Genomic DNA, 20,264 nt, shown 5'->3' on the forward strand with positions numbered 1-20,264 from the left:
AGGGCCAGCCCACACAGAGCCTAAGGGACACATTCCAGACAGAGACCCTTGCATCAGGGAAGAGTCAGAGACACAACGAGGCTGGATTTCAGCAATCCCTTCAACTCAGTCTTGAAAAAATAGTGAAGTGTAAACTAAGAATGGAATAATTTTGGTAAATTTTTAGCAAAAAATATTTGCTGAAGAATGTTGATTCATTGATGCGAGCTAGAAAAAGCTCTCTAGAGACAGAGATTTGGTTTTACCAAATTAAAACCCTGAACTTAAATGAATCTATCATAGATAATGGCTAGGGGAAAAATGTTAATCGGATGACAGAGTCACAAATCCAAAAGATCCAGGCAAATTGGGAAGAGGAACTAAAACCAACAAGACAACATCTCCCCCATGAGATGTTTTATGCAGATCTCTGATATCTGGCTAACATACTTAATAAAATCTTGGAATAAAGTCCTGCCAGCTCACGGCAATTTCTTCCCCAGCCCTAAAACAAAACCCTGCAACTTTCCTAAGAGTCTGAGCCTTACATGTCTAAGGCTCAGAAGTGAGAACACCTACCAGTGCCTTTCATTCTTAAGACATGGGACAAGTTTATGATTCTTAAGATATGCACAAACCCAACCACAGAGGACTCTGAGCCATACGTGTAATATGAAGGGGTCTAATCAAGGAGGCAGGCACTGCTGTACCAAAGAGGTGATATATGCTGTCAGGGACAGGTGCCCTGGCCCCACAAGCAGTGAACTGACAGAGGAAATGAGCCCCAAAGCTCAAACTTGTGAACTATGAATAATCTTCTGTTTAATTCTGTCTGTTCTCTTAGAGACAGACAAAAGAGACAGAAAATAAGTTCATCAACAGGGAGAGATAAATAATTCTTACGTATGTATGTATATATATATATATATATATATATATATATTATATATAGAATATGATATATATCATATATGTAATATATAGAACATATATATTCTAATCCATTACATATTTCCATATCCATATATGGCTTTCTACATATATATACATACATGTACATATATGTATGTAAATATATGCACATTTATGTATGTGTGTGTATATATATATATATATATATATATATATATATAGCCTGACTTGACATTGGTTCATATGAGAAAAACACCCAGAAGTTTGAACTGACCTCAAGCCCAGCATGAATCAGCATTGTGGTAACTGCCTGCTAAAAAGGCAAATGCTAACTTAGGCTATATCCAGTTGTGGGAGAGAATGATCTCACTCTATTCTGGGCTATTCTGTAAAGTTGCCTATTCTTCCAGGCAACCTTTTTCATGGGGGCACTAACAAGCCAGATGATGTCCAAAGCAGGGTAGAGAGAACAGTGAGAGGATCAGAGACCACAAAACAGGAGAAAGAATTGAGGAAAGTGGAGACAGGGCACAAATCTACCTGAAGAATAGATTTACACAGATGATAAGAGCCATCTTCAAATAGTTGAAGGATTCTCCCACAGAAAAGAAAAGATATTCTTGGCCAGGCTACAGGATAAAACAAGGAACAAGAAATTATTGAGGCCAATAACACCCTGGGGGTCTAACAAAGAGTATGAAAGTAGTTACAGAAATGGATTCTGACTCAGTAAAGGCAAAAATTTCATATAACATGTCTGTCTGTCTGTCTGTCTGTCTGTCTGTCTGTCTGTCTAAAAAATGGAGACAGATCACTTGTTATCAGAGAGCTCCTTGACCCTGGGACATGTAAATACCAGCCCATTTTAAATTCAATCCCTCTCCCACATGCCCCAATCTCAGTTACTCTGCTCTATTTATTTTCATTAATACTCATCACCTTCTAACACACTATATAATTTACTTACTATGTCTATTAGTTATCGGATGCCCTTCCCCACTTGAATATAAAATCAAGGACAGTAAGGATTTTTGTTTCTTTTTGTTCACTCATGCCTAAATCTGTATCTAGCTTATAGAAGATGCTTAATAGGGGTACCCAGCTGGCTCAGTCAGTAGAGCATGGAACTCTTGATCTCAGAGTCATGAGTTTGACCCCACATTGGGCATAGAGCTTATGAAAGAAGAAGGGGAGGGGAGAGAAGGAGAGGGAAGGGAAAGAGGCACCTGGGTGGCTCAGTCAGTTAAGCTTTCAACTCTTGATATCAGCTCAGGTCATCATTGAGCCCCGAGTCAGACTCTGCTGAGCACAGAGCCTGCTAGGGATTCTCTCTCTCCCTCTCTCTCTCTCTCTCTCTCTGCCCCTCCCCCTCTTGCTTACACACAATCATGCTCGCAGTCTCTCTCTCAAAGTAGAAAATATACTTAATAATTATTTGTGGGAAGAGCAAGGCAGGCAGGCAGGCACACAGACAAGCAGGCTGGCTGGCTGGCTAGAGAGCCAAGATCAATAACGCTATAAGGCAGGTACTCCTGATCTGGGTTTAGAAAAAAGCTACAAAGAATCTGAACTCAGTGAAATTAAATGCAAAATTTGGTATGAATGTGAATTTTCTAGACAGGGCTTATTTTCAGGTGTTCAGAAAGATCCATGACCCAAGGAAGGGTTACAAATGCCTGTCACCAATGAGCCCCTGCTTAGAGGAAGGGATTGGACTTGAAACCCTTCAGATCCCCACCCACTTCCAGATTCTACAGCTCTGTGAAAATGCCAGAGTGCACCGCCTGCCACAGCCGTGAGCGTGGCAACAGACAAGAGGACATGACACTGCAGATGCCTCCTGAGTCCATCATCTCACCATCCGCCCTCATCCCCTCAGTCAAACACAGGGGCTTTGATCTCTGGGTGATGGGAGGAGACTCTAAATGGTCCTGAACACTTGAGAGCCTCAAGCTCTAGCCACAGAAAATCTTCTTAGCCCTGGTACAATCCAGACTCACACAGTCCCTCATCACTCTGGCATAGCAACCCCTGGTGTAACTGGGATGGATATTTTCCCACATCCCCTTCCTCTGGGAGGTCAGCCATCAGGTAAAGAAGCTGGCAGTTTCAAAGGTAAAAGAAGGGAGGTGCCTGCTATTTTAACACGTAGCAGTAGTATTTGTTGAATAAACATTCAGATGCAAGATACTGTATCAGGCAACAGAGCAACAGTGGGTGTTCAACAAACACATGTCTTAGTTGTTCATTTATTCAGCATCACTCAGTCCTTTTGTCTACCCCATCCTCCAATCACCACATGCTTTCCCACCTCATGCTGTATCAACACACATACATCCATGAACACACATTCATATATGTTGCTCTCTCTCCATGAAGCTGTCTAGCTTGGTAACTGTTGTGCGTTAACACAAGCCCTGATTAACAAAAGCCAAAGGACCCCAGTGGTTACCTCCTTGCCATTGTCTGTGTGGATGCAGTTCTTGTCTGGGTTCAGCTCAATCACTCTGGCTTTGATCCATTCTACTCCAGATGGTATCACACTCGCGGTGGGACGGCCTGACGAGGATAACTGTTTGGCACCTGCACCCACCAGCGTCCAGATTGGCTGGTAGAAATGTCTCTGAGAAGCAAAGTATTTGGCGATTCAAAAGGGTTAAAATTAAAGGCACATGAGCTAGACTCTCAGTTACTCCCTTCCAACCCTTGGATCATCACAACTAGAAGTCTTAGAAGTTTAGCCTCCTCCCTCCATTGGTGTCTCCCATTATGCTAAGCTCTGAAGGGCAGTCACCCAACATAAGAATTCTGCCAAGAACATTAAAAAAAAAAAAAAAAGCCATCAACTATGTTTCATGACCATTGTATTATTTATTGCTCAAAGTTGACTTGGTGCTTAACACGTACATGTTATATATACATGCATACATACATATACATGATGGATACATTTATGCACACAGACATAAAGGAAAATCAAGCCTAGAATCCTAAATATGGTTCCTTAGAAGCATCTGGAGACTACAGTAAGTCTGGAAAGTTTATAACCTTTTTTGAGGAGTCTCAAAACTCTTCTTTTCTTTTTAATTACAAAAAAATTTTTAGTATTTATTTATTTTTAAGAGAGAGACAGTGCGAGTGGGGGAGGGGCAGAGATAGAGGGAAACACAGAATCCGAAGCAGTCTCCAGGCTCCGAGCTGTCAGCACAGAGCCAAATGTGGGGCTCGAACTCGTGAACCACGAGATCATGACCTGAGCTGAGGTCAGACACTTAACCGACTTAGTCACCCAGATGCCCCTCAAAACTTCTTTAACTTCCAACTGTGTTTCCCAAGCCCATGGAAGACTACATACATTCCCTATCAGCCCCAGTACACCCTCCTCTTCTCTCTGAGGCTTTATACCTGAAGCCGGTAGGCACCAGAGTCTACCTTATAATGCCAAAATCCCACTGTGTCCTGGAATTCTCCTGCTTCAGATGGTCCTCTCTTGATATAAGTTAGTTTCGAAAGTTCTAGACTCATGGGCAAAGGGCAGATTGATCTAATGGCTTCTGAGAACCCCAATACACTCATGGAGTGGCCTGGGGGACCAAGAACTCTCAACACTGTCAAAACGCCTTAATCTGGCTGGACAGAGTTGCCAGCCACAGAGCAGTAAAGAGGATATGAAAAATGGCTTTGCAATCTCCCTACAGCCAGTAATGGATGTGATCAAAGATGAGGGGGGCAGACGCCTCCAATGGTGAGAACTTACTGATTTCAACTCCATCTTGAACAGAAAAAGGAATAAAAATAGAAGCCCAGACTCTTTTTCAGACTACACACAAGCCTCAGCTCCACCAATCACAACACGGGACACGGGAAGGAAAGTACCAAACCCCTGAGCCCCTGGCAGCACCTTTGAAAGACTCCTGTCCCAAACTTCCTCACGGGGAAGGACCAGGAGGCCAGGATTCTGGCCTCCTAAATTGTGCCCATTGCTTCAGAAGTGCCCTCATACAAAGAGTAACCCCAATGGGAGACCTGCCCATGGCTTAGCTATAATACACCACAGGCCCCTGACAGAGCTCTCAGATCACTGTGATTTAAAACACGGATCCAGGGGCGCCTGAGAGGCTCAGTCGGTTAAGTGGCCAACTTCAGCTCAGGTCACAATCCCACAATTTGTGGGAGCCCCACGTCCCTCTCTATACTGACAGCACAGAGTCTGCTTTGGATCTTCTGTCTCCCTCTCTCTCTGTCCCTCCCCAGCTTGCTCTCTCTCTCTCTCTCTCTCTCTCAAAATAAACATTTAAAAAAAAATTTTTTTAACATGGATCCTGAATCAATCACTTTAGAAAGGAAAATGGTAGGGCACACCCCCTCTACTCTACTCTCAGATCACAGCATACAGTGATTACAACAGAGATTACAACAAAGCCCTAGGCAGTGCATGAGGAACTGGGGAGACTTCTTGAAAAGGTGTGTGCTTTTCTTGACCTACCCTCCCCACCAAACAGGCATTGGATCCATTTTGCTTCCCTCCCAAGGGCACAGGCCCCAATGGGTACATACCTAGTACCCTAGGAAACCTTAGTCAAACCCCCAAAACTCTGGAATCATTTTTCTGAAGCTTTGCTGAAGCTTTGAGGACCACCTTAAAATGTTGTGCATGAAATAGTGCCATACAAACACTTCCCAACTTCCTTTCTGGTATCTCTACCTTTTTCTGCTTTGTTATCTATTTGTAAACCTTTGCATTTAAATTTCCCAAACCCACTAACACCTTTCCCAGAGGCCTCCCTGCTGCTCAACTCATCACCCGTTCTCCAGACTAGAACGGAGAAAGGAAAGTACAATGGTCACTGATTTTCCTCTGGATGCTGGGTTGGAATTGGGAAGCTTTTGTGGGTTGAACTGTCTCTCTCAAAAAGATATGTTCAAGTCCTCCCTCCAGTGCCTGTGAATGTGATCTTATTTGGAAATAGGGACTTTGCAGATGTAATCAAGTTAAGATGAGGTCAGACTGGATTAGAGTAGGCCCTAAATCCAAAGACTGGTGTCCTTATAATAAGGTCAGACGAAGACACTAAAGACACACAGAGAGAAGGCCACGCGAAGATGAAGGAAGAGACTGGAATGAAGCAGCTACAAGCCAAAGCATGCCAAGGATGGTCCACAACCACCAGAAGCTAGGAGAGAGGCCTGGGACTGACTCCCTCTCCCCTCCACAGCCTTCAGAGGGAGCATCACCCTACTAACACCTTAGCCTCCAGAACTGTGAACAAATAAATCTGTTGTTTTAAGCCACAAAGTTTATGATAATTTGTTATGGCAATGCTCAGAAACTAATACAAAGAAGACCATAACAGCCCAGAGATCTGTCCTCTCTCTCTCTCTCTCTCTCTCTCTCTCTCTCTCTCTTTCTCCCTCCCTCCCTCTCTCCACCTTCTCCCAGTCCTTTTAGACAGCCTGCTTTTTGTGCCCAGAAGGAGAAGCACTAATCTGGGAATGTGACGACACAGTGCCTGACAGCCATCCACGGCCTACCCCTGAACACACAGGTGCACGTGCACACACACTCATGTACTCAGAACAGGGACACTTACCTCACTAGGCTCGACAACGGCCACGTTCTCTGCACCCACTCTCCTCTTCATGCGGGCAGCCATGGTGATCCCGCCACTGCCCCCACCCAGTACCAGCACTTCATAGTAGTTCTTGGCTGCAAGGCTGGCCCCTGTGTGCAGCCGAAGTGGGCCAGCCTGCTGAGTACCCAGCCTGAGGAAGCAGGCAAAGAGCCGGGCCCGGGGGCCAGACACCACAGTGGCCAATGGGGTCATCTTCAGGCTGGAAAGGAGCAGACAAGGCCGTGCGTAAGGTAGGGACCCTATGGGACTAAAACATTTTCTTTCAGGGAGGAAGGGGGCGCTGGCATCTGACCAGCTCTAGTTGGTTCCCACCATCTATTCTCAAGACCCTTATATTCCCATCCAGCTGTGGTCAGAAGTCTCCTGGGAACACTCCACTGATAGTTAATAATTGGCTAAGCTTTCTATTACTCTCCCTCCTTCTTTCAGGACCCCTAGGACTTTTGTTTGAACTAGAACTTACTTTTTAAGTTCTAATAATTTGCCTACACTAGGGCGCCTGGGTGGCTCAGTCAGTTAAGTGTCTGATTCATGGTTTTGGCTCAGGTCATGATCTCACATTTCATGAGATGGAGCCCCACATTGGGTTCTGTACTGACAGCATGGAGCCTGCTTGGGATTCTCTCTTTCCCTCTCTTTCTCTGCCCCTCCCCTGCTCATTTTCTCTCTCTCAAGATAAATAAATAAACTTAAAATAATAATAATCATAAAAATAATTAGCCAACGCTTATCCTTGTCCATCCATAAACCTAGGGTGTCACCCATTCTCCTCTCAGGCACACTCTACAACTGTTTCTTTGACCTTTGAGCCCATCAAAGATGTAGGAGTCCACGAAGAGACACCTGTACAATTCCCTGCCATAAAGGGCACCCCAGATCTTGATGGAACAGAAACAGTCCAGAAGAAACCCACCTTCTGCAACCTGGAGTTCAGAGCAAGGTAAATGGGGCTGTTGGCCCCACTCAGAGGCCTCGTGGCTCCGCCTGCTCACGGACATGCAGTGTAATCAAATCACTGGCTGCACATAAGCAAAAGCCCTCCACACCCTTGGTAATTGCAACTCGATGATTAAAAGGCCATAAAAGGAGCCCTGCCTGGTATCATAAAGTTATATTTTATGTAAAGAATCCGCACATGCTGCTGACTGGTCTTTTATTATATCCAATTCAGTAAACAATCTCTCCTTCCCAGTTCCCCCCAGAGACACACTTTACCTTTAGGCAAAGGTGTCTCTTTGCTGAGTCGTTAGTGCAGTGGCAGTGAGAAAGTGAAAGCTTCTCAGAAACTGGCCCTGGCTTCACCCCATCCACAGAAGGGGACCTACACCTTGGATGCCACCTACTTACCAATAGGTGAAGGGCCCAGACTCAAAAATATCACCTTCTCTGGGTATTCCGTGGCCCAAATTTCACCATCAAGTTTAGTCCTCTGGGTTCAACAACGCTTTATTAAAATGCAAACACAGCTGGGGGATAACACTTCCAGCTGCTGAGGTCACTAACTTCTTACTGGGAATGATTTAATGATATGATTTTCCCCCAACAAAAGAAGAAGAAGGCTACAGGAGGGGATTAAACAAAGCCAAGAGGGGGAAAGGACGTAAAAGGAAGCAAGAAAGGCTCTGGAGGAGGCAGAATCAACCCAGTGGGAAGGAGGAGCCAAGTGCTGATTTTAATTAGAATTAACTATTCCAGGGTTTGGGTACCCACCCCACCACCCCCTCCTCACCCCCCACAAACACACAACTTCCAAGCGAGGGAGGTGGGCGGATTTGGGTGCCCACAGTAAGTGGGGCAGGCTCATAAACTGTAGCTAGAAGTTTAAAATCAGTGTGACCCTTCTAGAAGGTAACATTTCTCAGCCATTGCCCCTGCATTTCCATTTCTGGGATTCCAGACTAAGGAAATAACTAATAATGCTAAAGAAAAAAAAACTTTACACAAGTATTTCTCACATATTTATTCCTAATATGGTGAACCCTCAGTTAAGTGGTTTGTGGACTGGCTCTGATTACATCCTGGTTACAGAAAAAACTACAGACTCCACATTGGCCAGGGAAGGCTCGGGGCCCAGTTTTAACTAACGTGAATTTATGACTGACTCAATTTAATGTGGTAGGGAGGGGCAGGGAATAGCAGTCTGAACGTCAAAACATCAGGGAGAAAGGTTAAGTATGGTTATGTAAGATAATGGGTGATTTTGATTTCTTCCGCTTTTCTGTGTTTTATAAAGTGTCTACTACATACATATGTTAATGTTATAATAAAATCTTTATTTTGATTAGTAACATTTACTAAGTCCTTTACACAAGCATTTAATTTGTGACCCGGATGCCATTATCATCTCCATTTTACAGATGATAAAATCGAGCCAGGGAGCTGGTAAGTGACTTCCTCAAGATGATATAGCCCATAAGTGGTGGCCATGATTTGAACCCAGGCACTTTGGTGCCACAGCCTCTGTTTTAAACCACCACTGTACTCTACTGTCTCTGTGATCTTTATCAGCAGCAACAAAACACTGCCTATGCGATGATGTTAAAGGGAAAAAATCCAGACATATATTTTCCATACTTCCCAGAGAAGGCAAACTATTTTTTAATGGTACTGACACCTCAATATTAATGTTTTGATATAACTATAATTGGCTTTTTCCTCTTCTTTCTGGGTGTTTTTCTCAAGTGTTCTTTAATGAACTCTAGATTTTTAAATTTTAAAAATCACTCAATTTGATTTTTTTTTTTTTTAAATGACTGAGGAGTAGAGGAAACCACCAAGTTGGATGTTGCTGTTTGGTAGGGAAAGAAGATGTTTTATGGTGAACAGACAGTTGTCACATTCTGCCTTTTCATATTATCCACAAAATGACAGAATCACAGCAAAACCCTTCACTTCCCAGAAAGAGAAGCCCTTTTTTCATGGTCTTCACACTACATCTTAAAACCTCCTGGAAAGGGTTGAACAATAGTGATCTAGGAGGAGGCCTGGCTAAGTTCCTGGTTTCCAGCCACTCCATCCAACATCATATAACCTCCTCGTTCCCTTCCAGCCTAACACGCCATGGTTTTCCTCTTGAAAGAGGAAGAGTCCACGCAAATATTTCCCTCATTCAGCCAAGAAAGCTAGTTCTGTTTTATTTCAGCAGCTACCCATAGGCTGTTTCTGGATTCGATATTTATAAACACAAAGTCCTCTGAAACAGTTTTATCAGCTTCATTAATAACAGTCATCAAACAGAATGTCGTGGGGACTGATTCTATAAAAACTCTTGAACAAGATTCTGAGAACTTCTGTGTTAGTGAACACGCGGAAGTGCTGGGGGGGGGGGGTCGCTACCTGGCTCCTACCCCCCACCCAATCCCCATACCTATGCTCTCTTCAACCTGGCTGTTTCTGTGTTGAAACAAACTTTATAATAAACTGATAAGCATAAGTAAAGTGTTTTCCTGAGTTCCGTGTATCATTTTAGTGAACTGTCAAAACTTAAGGAGTGGGGATCATGGGAGCCCCCAAACTTGTAGTCAGCCAGGCAGAAGTGTGGGTCCCCTGGGACCCCCATTTGCAGCTGACATCTGAGGTGGGGGCAGTCTTATGTGGCTGAGCCCTTAACCTGTGGGGTCTGATTTAATTCTGGGAATTAATGTCAGAATTGAATTTTTGGACACCCACTTGGTGTCAGAGAACTGATTGGTGTTGGAAAAACCATATATTTGGTGCTAGAAGTGTTGTCAGAAAACATTACACAGGAACCAATAAGAAGGTCTGACATTGACCTAAATCAAGTCTATAGCAACAACCAAAACAACCAGACAATCGAAGGAAGCAACGGTCACACAATCTTAACCAGAAAGCAAACAGAAAAGAAAGGCCAGGCCTGACCTGGCCTTTTATGACAGTCATTGGATCAGATCAGAAAAGAAACAGATAATTTCTGTCAACCAAATAACTAAGAAGCATAAATCTTACATGATTTCATACATAGTCTCTTGTAAAGGTAGCCTGAAACTGGTGAGGTTAAGAAATAAGAATTAACTCTCTCTCTTTCTAAAATAAATAAAATGACAAAAAAAAATTTTTTAAGGGGCACTTGGGGGGCTCAGTTGGTTGAGCATCTAACTCTTGATTTTGGCTCAGGTCATGATCCCAGGGTCATGGGATCAAGCCCCGAGTGGAGCCTGCTTAAGATTCTCTCTCTCTCTCTCTCTCTCTCTCTCTCTCTCTCTCTCTCTCTTTCTCTCTCTCCCCCTTTCTCTTTCTCTCCCCTCTGCCCCTCCCCCAACATGAGCACACACTCTCTCTCTCTAAAATAAATATTTTTTTAATTAAAAAAAGAAATAAGAATTAACTACCAATGATACAGAAGAATACAGCCACTTTATCTCTACATTCTTAAGAGGTGAAACACACTTAAAAAATAAATAAGGCAAATTTAACTTTCATTTAACATGTGCATGCAATAGATTTTATAATTAAATAATTTCATTATTTGAAGTTAGATAAACAGTCTTCAGTGAATCCTAAATCGAGTGCCTCCTTTAAGGGATCAGAATAAATGCTTTGCTGTATCTGTAGCCTAACTAGCAAAGTAAAATCCCTGCTGACTGAAAGGAGAAGTCAGTCTCCTCGGCATCTCCTACTTACATCCCTGACTGCGGGCTCTGGGCCGCGGTCCAGACAAGTCTTTGGGCCTCCACGCCTTCCACTCCTGGCCCTTCTTGCACAGGCAGTGCAGATCGCCTGTGTCAAAATCTCCCTAATCTTATGGCACATGACATGACACTCGCTGGGTGTCAGGACACCTGGCTGAGTTCAAACAGAGCAGGCCTCTAAGTAAGGATTATTCAGAGCATTCTTAATGAAAGATCCATGGGGCCAGCAAGACTTGTACTTAACCTTTCGGCTACTTTTGCTCTTGAGGAAACAGTGGGTCTTTGTATGGTTCACAATTGTTTTACCTCAAGCCGACATCAGGCAGGGCCCTCCTTGCTTTGGGTTTCAATAACCACAAAGCCAAACCTTCAACTTGTCGGCTTTGTAGAACACTTCCAAAATCAAAGCAAAAAATAGATAACGAACAGCCTCCAGCTCTGGTCACCCACTCTGTTCCTCCCACCCTACCTCTCGGCCTCCAGCTTCCCTGGGCCAAACTTACTCTGAACTGTTATGTCCTGATGGTCTGAATCCCTGTGAGTCCCAGTCTCCGAGACACAAGTGAGCCTTGTCCACGCAGCACAGGTAGGGCTTTCCCCTAGTGCCCAGGTGGTAGGACTCCTGAAAGGTTCCTCCTCTCCCATCTGCTCCTCCCCCTTGGGCTCTCTAGGCTTATTTACTTAAGTCAGCCCTTAGGCTATCTATCATCAGTTACAGCTCTCAACCAATTACTCCCAGAAGACAGGATTTGATAGGAAGAAGTGGGGAGAAACTGTCATAATAATAATAGCTAACATTTACTGAGTATTTACTGGTTGTACTTTACTGACACCGTCTCAGAGACTCCTTAAAATAACTTTATAAAAGAGATGTTAGTATCCCCATTTTACAGATAAGAACATTGAGGTTTAGTATAAGGTTAGAGAACTTACCTAAGGTTATAGCACTAATTTAAGCAGCAGAGTTTAATTCAAACTAACTCTTCAGTTGGATGTTCTCACAGTTTTAGACCTAAGAGATAGTTGACGGAACATGCCTCACAGCTGAATTCTATTTATGTTCAAATTTAAAGTAACTTCTGCCCCACGGAGAGGGGTGGGAAGGAATCTACAAACTGAAAAGTAAAAAAATTACATTTCTTGGAGAGGGGTGAGATACAACAATAATACTGATATAATTTTTAAAGAGCCCTTATCTTTTATAAATACATACTGAAATTCTTACAATTGAAATGATTTGGAACTTGCTTAAGGCAGAGTGGGTAGGAGCTTAGAAGACACAAGATTGGCCATGAGTTGATAATAATTTGAAGCCAACTATGGATATATGAGGGCATTCCCCATGGTAGTGTATTTTTGTACATATTGAAAAGTTTCCACAATAAAAAATGGGCACCTGGGTATCTTAGTCAGTTGACTGTCTGACTCTTGGTTTCAGGTTAGGTTGTGATCTCATGGTTCATGAGTTGGAGCCCCACATCAGGCTCTAACCTGACAGCACAGAGCCTGCTTGGGATTCTCCCTCTCCCTCTCTCAGTCTGTCTCTCTCTCTCTCAAAATAAATAAATAAACTTAAAAAAAAAAAAAAAAGAAGAAGAAGAAGAAGAAACAGCAAAAAACAAAAATTAAAAACCAGTGTGTCAGGGGTGCCTGAGTGGCTCAGTCCATTGAGCATCCGACTTCGGCTCAGGTCATGATCTCACAGTTTGTGAGTTCAAGCCCCTCATCGGGCTCTGTGCTGACAGCTCAGAGCCTGGAGCCTGCTTCAGATTCTGTGTCTCCTCCTCTCTCTTCTCCTCCCATGCTCATGCTCTGTCTCTCTCTGTCTCTCTCTGTCTCTTAATAATAAATAAATGTTTATAAAAACTAAAAAAATAAAAACACCGGTGTCAGAGTGGGCAGTGACTTTGCTCTTTAGTTACTGAAATGGTAAGTTGTGGGCATATTTCAAGTAATAGCAAGATAACAGAAATACAGGAATAGCAACATAATTATAATCATATTTCCCTCCCATGTGCACAGAGCTGTACAATTCACAGGGCCCACACCTGAACCTGCATGGGAGGTATGGATACCACTTTACAAATGGGCAAACTGAGGATCAGAGAGGCAAGGTGATCCTCCAAAACTCACACAATGAGTCCGCATCAGGGCTGGAGCCATGATGAATACTTTATGTGAACAACAACTTTTTCTGAATATCCCCTGGGGTAGCAAGGCAGGCATTAGCCAGAGCTCACAGTTCAGAGGAGAAGAGGGACCTTCTCCGGGCTCCAGATCCCGGGACAGCCTCTGTGCTGGGTTGGGTAGGGCAGGGCAGAAGAATCCTGCAACCCCAAATGGCCACACATACCATCTCCCAGAGGGGCAGGACTCCAGTCCTGGTTTTATGGCCATCGAAGCCTATACAATTTAGGGACTGAAGTTACAAATACAAAATTAGATATGATAGTTAATGTTAACTTTGAATGAGAAAATAAATCACAATAAATGTCTGGATTCTTGGTGATTCAGGACTCTTTCTTCTGATCTGTCTTTGAGGCAATTTATCAGAAATACAAGCATAGAAATAATTCCTGGTTACAGCCTGGCTACCCCTCCCCTCCTGGAACCCCCCGCTCTGCATGCAGGTGGACCTATACAAGAGATGGCCCCTGAAGCTTGAACTCCATTTGCTTCTGGGTAAATCCACATCTAGTGCCTACAGCACTTCTTTAGGGCACACTGCCCACCCACCTGCCTGGGACTCACAACTTGCCAACCTTTCCTTTTACCAGTTCTGAGTTTTGCCAATCCCCCTCTCACCCCTTCCCAACACAACACAGCTTCTCTGAACAATCTGAAGCTACATCCGGATCCCTAATGTAAAACTGGTCCATCACTGCCCTACAGCACATTCCTAAGTGCCAGGCACTGTGCTGGGCACTTGAGGTGGACACTTTAGCCTCATTTTACAACTGAAAAAAGTTGTAGAAGATAGATTACATTCTCAAGGGCACACGGCCAATAAGTAAATTAAGTTAAATTAAATTAAATTACAAAATAAAATAGAAAAATAAAATAGAATAGAATCAGGATTCGACCAGAGGAGACGGAAAAGAGTAAGGAAGAGAACGAAAGCAAACATCATCATTTTCCCTATGACATGGAGAATACTCCTGGGAACTGGCTTACACAATTATGAAAGCAGACAAGTCCAAGATCTTCAGTCAGCAAGCTGGAGACCTAGGACAGCCAATGGTGCAGTTTCTGTCCAAAGGTCAGCAGGCTCAAGACCCAGGGAGAGCTCATGTTTCAGTTCCAAGTATAGGCAGGAGAAAACTAACATTCCTGTTCAAGGCAATCAGGTAGGAAAGATTCTCTGTTAGTGGGAAGGTCAGCCTGTTGGTTCTATTCAGATCTTCACCTGATTGGATGAGGTTACCCACATTGGAAGGGCAATCTGCATAAGGATTCCTCAAGAAAACACCCTCATAGACACACGGGAGTGATGTCTGACCAAATGTGCGGGCACCGTGTGGCCCAGGCAAGTTGACACATAAAGTTAACTATCATACCCTCTGACTTAACCTATAAAACGGCAAATCCAAATCTAGAAAAATCTTAGGAAAGAAATTGTTACTACGGTTGGATTAGTACCACTTTTGGGTCTCAAGAAAATGCCAAACATTGTCTCATAAATACTGTGGTTCCTTAATATGATCTCATCTTAATCTGAAGGGCATTCAAGTAAATGATGCAGTCATATTTGTGGTACATATCAAAGGCACTGGATTAGACACTTCATGAAATCTTTCTGGAGGTGTTTTGAGTCCTACTGTATTAATAATGTTTTTAATTTTTTGTATTTTAGGATTGTTTGACATCTGGGCGACTTGCTAATCCTAGAGAGACTGCCCCTCCAGTGCTAGCTAACTCCTTAAGACAGTAAATAGCTTGTCTGGGAGCACCCCTCTATTATGTAAACCAACCCATGGGGAGCCCATACTCCAAACCACCTCCCCCATCTGGCTGTACACTTCATAAAGCAGTATCCTTCTGCCCTAATTATTCTACCACCAGACATCAGACAACTGGGGTAGCCCCTATACCCCAAAGCCCACTAAAATTTATTCAAATTAGCCAACCCCAAACCTGGTCATCTCGTTCCCCCTGCCTCACAAAAACTACGATATAGGTTTGTGGGGGCCTTGGGTGGCTTAGTCGGTTATGCATCGGACTTTGGCTCAGGTCATGATCCCCTGGTTCAAAAGTTTGAGCCCCACATTGGCTGCCTGCTTCAGATGCTCTGTCCCCGTCGCTCTCTGCCCCTCCCCTGTGTGCACACACGCACTCTCTTTCTCTCCCTTTCACAAATAAACATTTTTTTAAAATAAAGTGCTTTTTAAAAATAAAAAAATAAAAAACTATTTTAAAAATAAAAAATAATAAAAAATATAGATTTTGCCCATGCTTTCCCCTCAATTTTCCTGCCTACTGACCCACCAGGTGCTTCCCCGTGTGGCCCAATGGGGGTATCTTGCTCCTGTTCCCGGGGAACTCTGAGGAACAATTTCTTCCTTCATAGCAGTCATCTCCTGATGTGTTGGAAGATTTTATACGTGTAACAAATTTTTTTCTCTGCTCCTCCTTACATATCCATTGAACTGTCAGGTGGCAAGCATTTAAAAAGCAATTTTTTTTTAATTTTTTTTTAACGTTTATTTATTTTTGAGACAGAGAGTGACAGAGCATGAATGAGGGAGGGTCAGAGAGAGGGAGACACAGAATCTGAAACAGGCTCCAGGCTCTGAGCTGTCAGCACAGAGCCTGACGCAGGGCTCGAACTCACGGACCGCGAGATTATGACCTGAGCCGAAGTCAGCCGCTTAACCGACTGAGCCACCCAGGCTCCCCTAAAAAGCAATTTAATTACATATTACTGTGGAATGTTATAATTATGTGGGTGATTGGGTCAAATTTTTACAAGTAAGTAACATAGCTACAGTAGAATTTTTTAATGCAATAATTACTCCAGAAGAATAGAGCACTGGACCTTCCTTTCCTTTGTCATATATTTATCACCTGCTCTACCAAAATGAGCGATCTTCTCCACCAAGGAAAGTCTTCCCGTCCTTTTTGTCCTTTTACTCTTGATAGAGGGTAAGTGTCATTAGCCAGAGTTGCTCAGAAAGGGGTTTAAGGAACAAGTTTTCTACAGGATAGAAATACATGTGCACATTCATACCTATACTAAATTTGTCTCAATCATGCAGTGGCTAAATTTGCAGAGCCAAAAATCAGGAAACATAATCTAAGCTACCTTTTTATGTACAGATTTATTTCCCGCACAACAGGTCTGCAAATTAAATTATATTTAGCTGTGCTAAATGTGTAAGTATATCTTTATGGAAAGAGTAGAGTTACATGAAATCTCTATGATGCTAAGACTGTTTCCACAAGTGCTTATTGAGAATCTACTACACACCAGGACCTGTGCTGCTGGACAGACACCTCCCCACCCCAGTCCTGGTCCTGGTCCCAGTCTATTAGCTTCAGGTCCTAAGGGCAGAACAGCACAGCTCTGCCACCTAATTATAATGTAGGCCAAGAATAAGGGTGAGCCAAATTCCAGGGGAAAGTTTTTTCTTTTAATATGATATGGTCTAATTTAAATATTAGAATGTTAAAAATAAGCCATAAAAAAGCTAGAAGAAAAATTTTTTTAAGTTTATCTATTTATCTTGAGAGAGAGTGAACACGGGAGGGACAGAGAGAGGGAGGGAGAGAGAGAATCCCAAGCAGGTTCCATGCTGTCAGAGTAGAGCCCTACACAGGGCTCAAACCCATGAACTGTGAGACCATGACCTAAGCTGAAATCAGGAGGTGGGTGCTTAACCAACTGAGCCACCCAGGCACCCCAAGCTAGAAGAAATTTTAAGTGGACCATTGGCATCATTGCTGAGTAATATTTTTTTAAAAAATCTTTCTTAGTGTACCACAATTACCACCATGCTGGGTAAGATTCAGAAAGAAGTAAGGAGCACAGTAGAGAAAAAAAACAAATCATCTTAGAGACCACCTAGAGCACCAGGAACAGACAATTAGTAGAAATATAAACATTAAAGGCTCTGATGGTGAGGGCTTAGAATGAAGTGAGGAACATATTTCTGAACACTGGAGAAAAAGGATCCTTGTTATAGAGGGGCAGAAAGCTTAAGATAATTCTGTCCTACAGTTATGTGAGAAGGAGAATTTGTTAAGAGATAAAATTAAACATTTAGCTGAGGAAATTCCCAAGCAAAGTGTTGAAGGTGCAGCCAGATTTCTTCTTGCTCCTTTAGGAAAATGTGAAAGAAAAGAGATAAACTAAAGGAAGAATTGTTCAGCAAAAATGAACTAGGACTACTTACTGGCAACCACATACTCTATTTGGTGACAAATCAAGGATGGCCCAGTGGGTGGAGCCTAGAGCCGCAGAGGATTATTCCCAGGCCTTGAAACCGAATGTAATTTGTCCAACTGGATTTTATTTTTATTTTTCTAATGTTTATTTTATTTTTGAGACAGAGAGAGAGAAAGAGAGAGAGAGAGAGAGAGAGAGAGACAAAGTGCGAGTGGGGGAGGGGCAGGGAGAGGGAGACACAGGATACGAAGCAGGCTCCAGGCTCTGAGCTGTCAGCACAGAACCCGACATAGGGCTCAAACTCGAACTGTGAGATCATGACCTGAGAGCTGAAGTCGAACACCCAACCAATTGAGCCGCCCAGGGGCCCCTGTCCAACTGGATTTCTAAAATTTCTTGGGACCAGTGACTCCTTTCTTTCCTTCCACTTTTTCCCTTTTCCAAGCAGAACCTTTATCCTATGCCTATATAACTTTTATCCTATGCCTACCCCACCGCTGTATTTTGGGAGCAGATAACTTGTTTCTTTAGTTTCATAGGCGCACAGACGAACAGGAATTGAACCCTAGGATGGATCATCCCTAGAGCCTCGCTCACACGTAATTTAGATTATTCAGTAGATGAAATTGAGACTTCGGAGCTAATGAGACTCAAATTGGATTTTGTGCCGTCGTTAATACTCTAATAGGGGACCTATTTAGGGACCTTGGAGGGAATATATTTTCTATATGGGATAAGTCTGAATTTTGGGGAGCCAGAGTATGAACTGTGGCAGGCAGAATAACACCCCCCCACCAAAGATTCCCTGGAATCTATGAATATGTTACATTGCAGGCAAAGGGGACTTTGCAGATGCGATTAACCTAAGGACATTGAGATGGGGAAAGTGGTCTGCATTGTTATACAGGTGGGCCCATGTATGAATAGGATGGATCCTCAAGAGTGGAGAACCTTTCCTAGCTGTGGCCAGAGGGCAGGCATGACTCTTAGAAGAAAGGTCAGAGAGAAACAAAAGTTGCTGGTTCTGAAGATGGAAGAAGGGGTTCATGAACCAAAGATGTGAGCAGCATCTAGAAGCTGGAAAAGAAAAACAAAACAGAGCAAAACAGATTCTCCCTTGGAGCTTCCAAAACGAATGTGGCCCTGCTGGCACTTGGATTTATGGTGAGACCCATGTTGGACTTCTGGACTACAGTACTGTAGGAACAGAAATTTGTATTGTTTAAACCACCAAGTCCATGGGAATCTGTTATAGCAGCAATAGGGAACTAATGCATCCTCTTACTTAATCATCACAACCGTCTCAAGAGGAAGGTGTTGTTATTCCCATTTATAGATGCTGAAAATGAGGTTCAGAGAAGTTTAAGTAACATTCTAGTTAAATCCAAGAACTTGAATATAAACCTAGATTTTTGAAAGTCAATCCTAACACTCCTTCCACTAACCCAGAGATGGTGGACGTGTAGAAAATAAAGGTACCAAATTTTTTGGCAACTGTTCCTACGGAGGTGGCCAGAGAGTTTAGTGCTACCCTCTTGGTAGACTACAGAGGTTTTCTGCCTGCTACCACCAACTATCCTGACCATCCCAGAGGATGACAGGAATGGTCCAGTGGGGATAGATAAGACCAGAGTCTAGCACCAGAGCCCAAAAACACCAGGAGGTTTTAATCTCTCTGGGAAAAAAGATGCATCAAAATGCCAACAAATGACTGAGTGACCACAAGAAAGTTCCGAGAAGGGCAAGGAAGGCAACATGACTTACAGAATCGACTTGGGCTGAAGGGACTAGAGCAGCTAGGACCTGGGCTGGACGTTGAGCAGGGCATTTCAGGAGGGTATAATAATAAGGGGACAAAGGAATACCATGTACTCCATTCCCCTGGAAAGTAAGCCCTGTCAGTACAAACACCTCATGTAACATGCTCATTGTTTTAGTCCCAGCACCTAGCACAGCACCTGCCACAATGAAGGATCTCAGTAATTGCCTTAGTCCTTCCAGGCTACTATGAAATACCACAGGCAGGGTGGCCTATAAATAGAAATTTATTTCTCACGGTTCTGGAGGCTGGGAAGTCCAAGATCAAGGCACCAGCATGGTGAGTGAGGACCTTTTTCCTATGTCCTCACATGTTAGAAGAGGCTCTAGATCTCTTTGGACCCTCTTTGATAAGGCAATAATCCCATTCGTGAAGGCTAATGACTTAATCACCTCCCAACGACCCCACCAACTAATACCATCACTTTTGGGGGCCAGGATTTCAACAGATAAGTTTTGGAGGGAACACAGACATTCAGACCACAGAAGTAATATTTGCTTTAAAAAATGAATCAAGAGGGGCGCCTGGGTGGCTCAGCTGGTTAAGCGGCCGACTTCGGCTCAGGTCATGATCTCACGGTCCGTGAGTTCGAGCCCCTCGTCAGGCTCTGGGCTGACGGCTCAGAGCCTGGAGCCTGTTTCCGATTCTGTGTCTCCCTCTCTCTCTGCCCCTCCCCCGTTCATGCTCTGTCTCTCTCTGTCTCAAAAATAAATAAACGTTAAAAAAAAAATAAAATAATTAAGAGATGAGCAGATTTATTCAATACCCTTATATGCCAGGTGCACACACAACGAATGAAGGTGAGACTTAATTCATTCCAAAAAAAATTTACTGAGTGTGGAGGAAAACGCAAAGTTCTAGCCTGTATCCCTTCCCAAGCTAGTAAG

The 20,264-nt window shown here is 43.3% G+C and overlaps 1 protein-coding gene across 2 annotated transcripts in view; it reads right to left on the reverse strand.

Moving 5' to 3' along the window:
* The window catches only part of SQOR (sulfide quinone oxidoreductase), a 48,629-nt gene that overhangs the window by 20,965 nt on the left and 7,400 nt on the right, over window positions 1-20,264 (reverse strand). For both annotated transcript variants that reach the window (XM_058737851.1, XM_058737850.1), the window contains exons 2-3: window positions 6,483-6,723; window positions 3,344-3,514 (exon numbers count right to left, since the gene is read on the reverse strand). In XM_058737851.1, the coding sequence (XP_058593834.1) occupies window positions 3,344-3,514; window positions 6,483-6,716 (405 nt within the window). In that variant the 5' untranslated portion in view covers window positions 6,717-6,723. The remainder of the gene's footprint in view (window positions 1-3,343; window positions 3,515-6,482; window positions 6,724-20,264) is intronic.

This window comes from Neofelis nebulosa, chromosome 7 (genome assembly GCF_028018385.1).
Source record: "Neofelis nebulosa isolate mNeoNeb1 chromosome 7, mNeoNeb1.pri, whole genome shotgun sequence".
Lineage (NCBI taxonomy): Eukaryota > Metazoa > Chordata > Mammalia > Carnivora > Felidae > Neofelis > Neofelis nebulosa.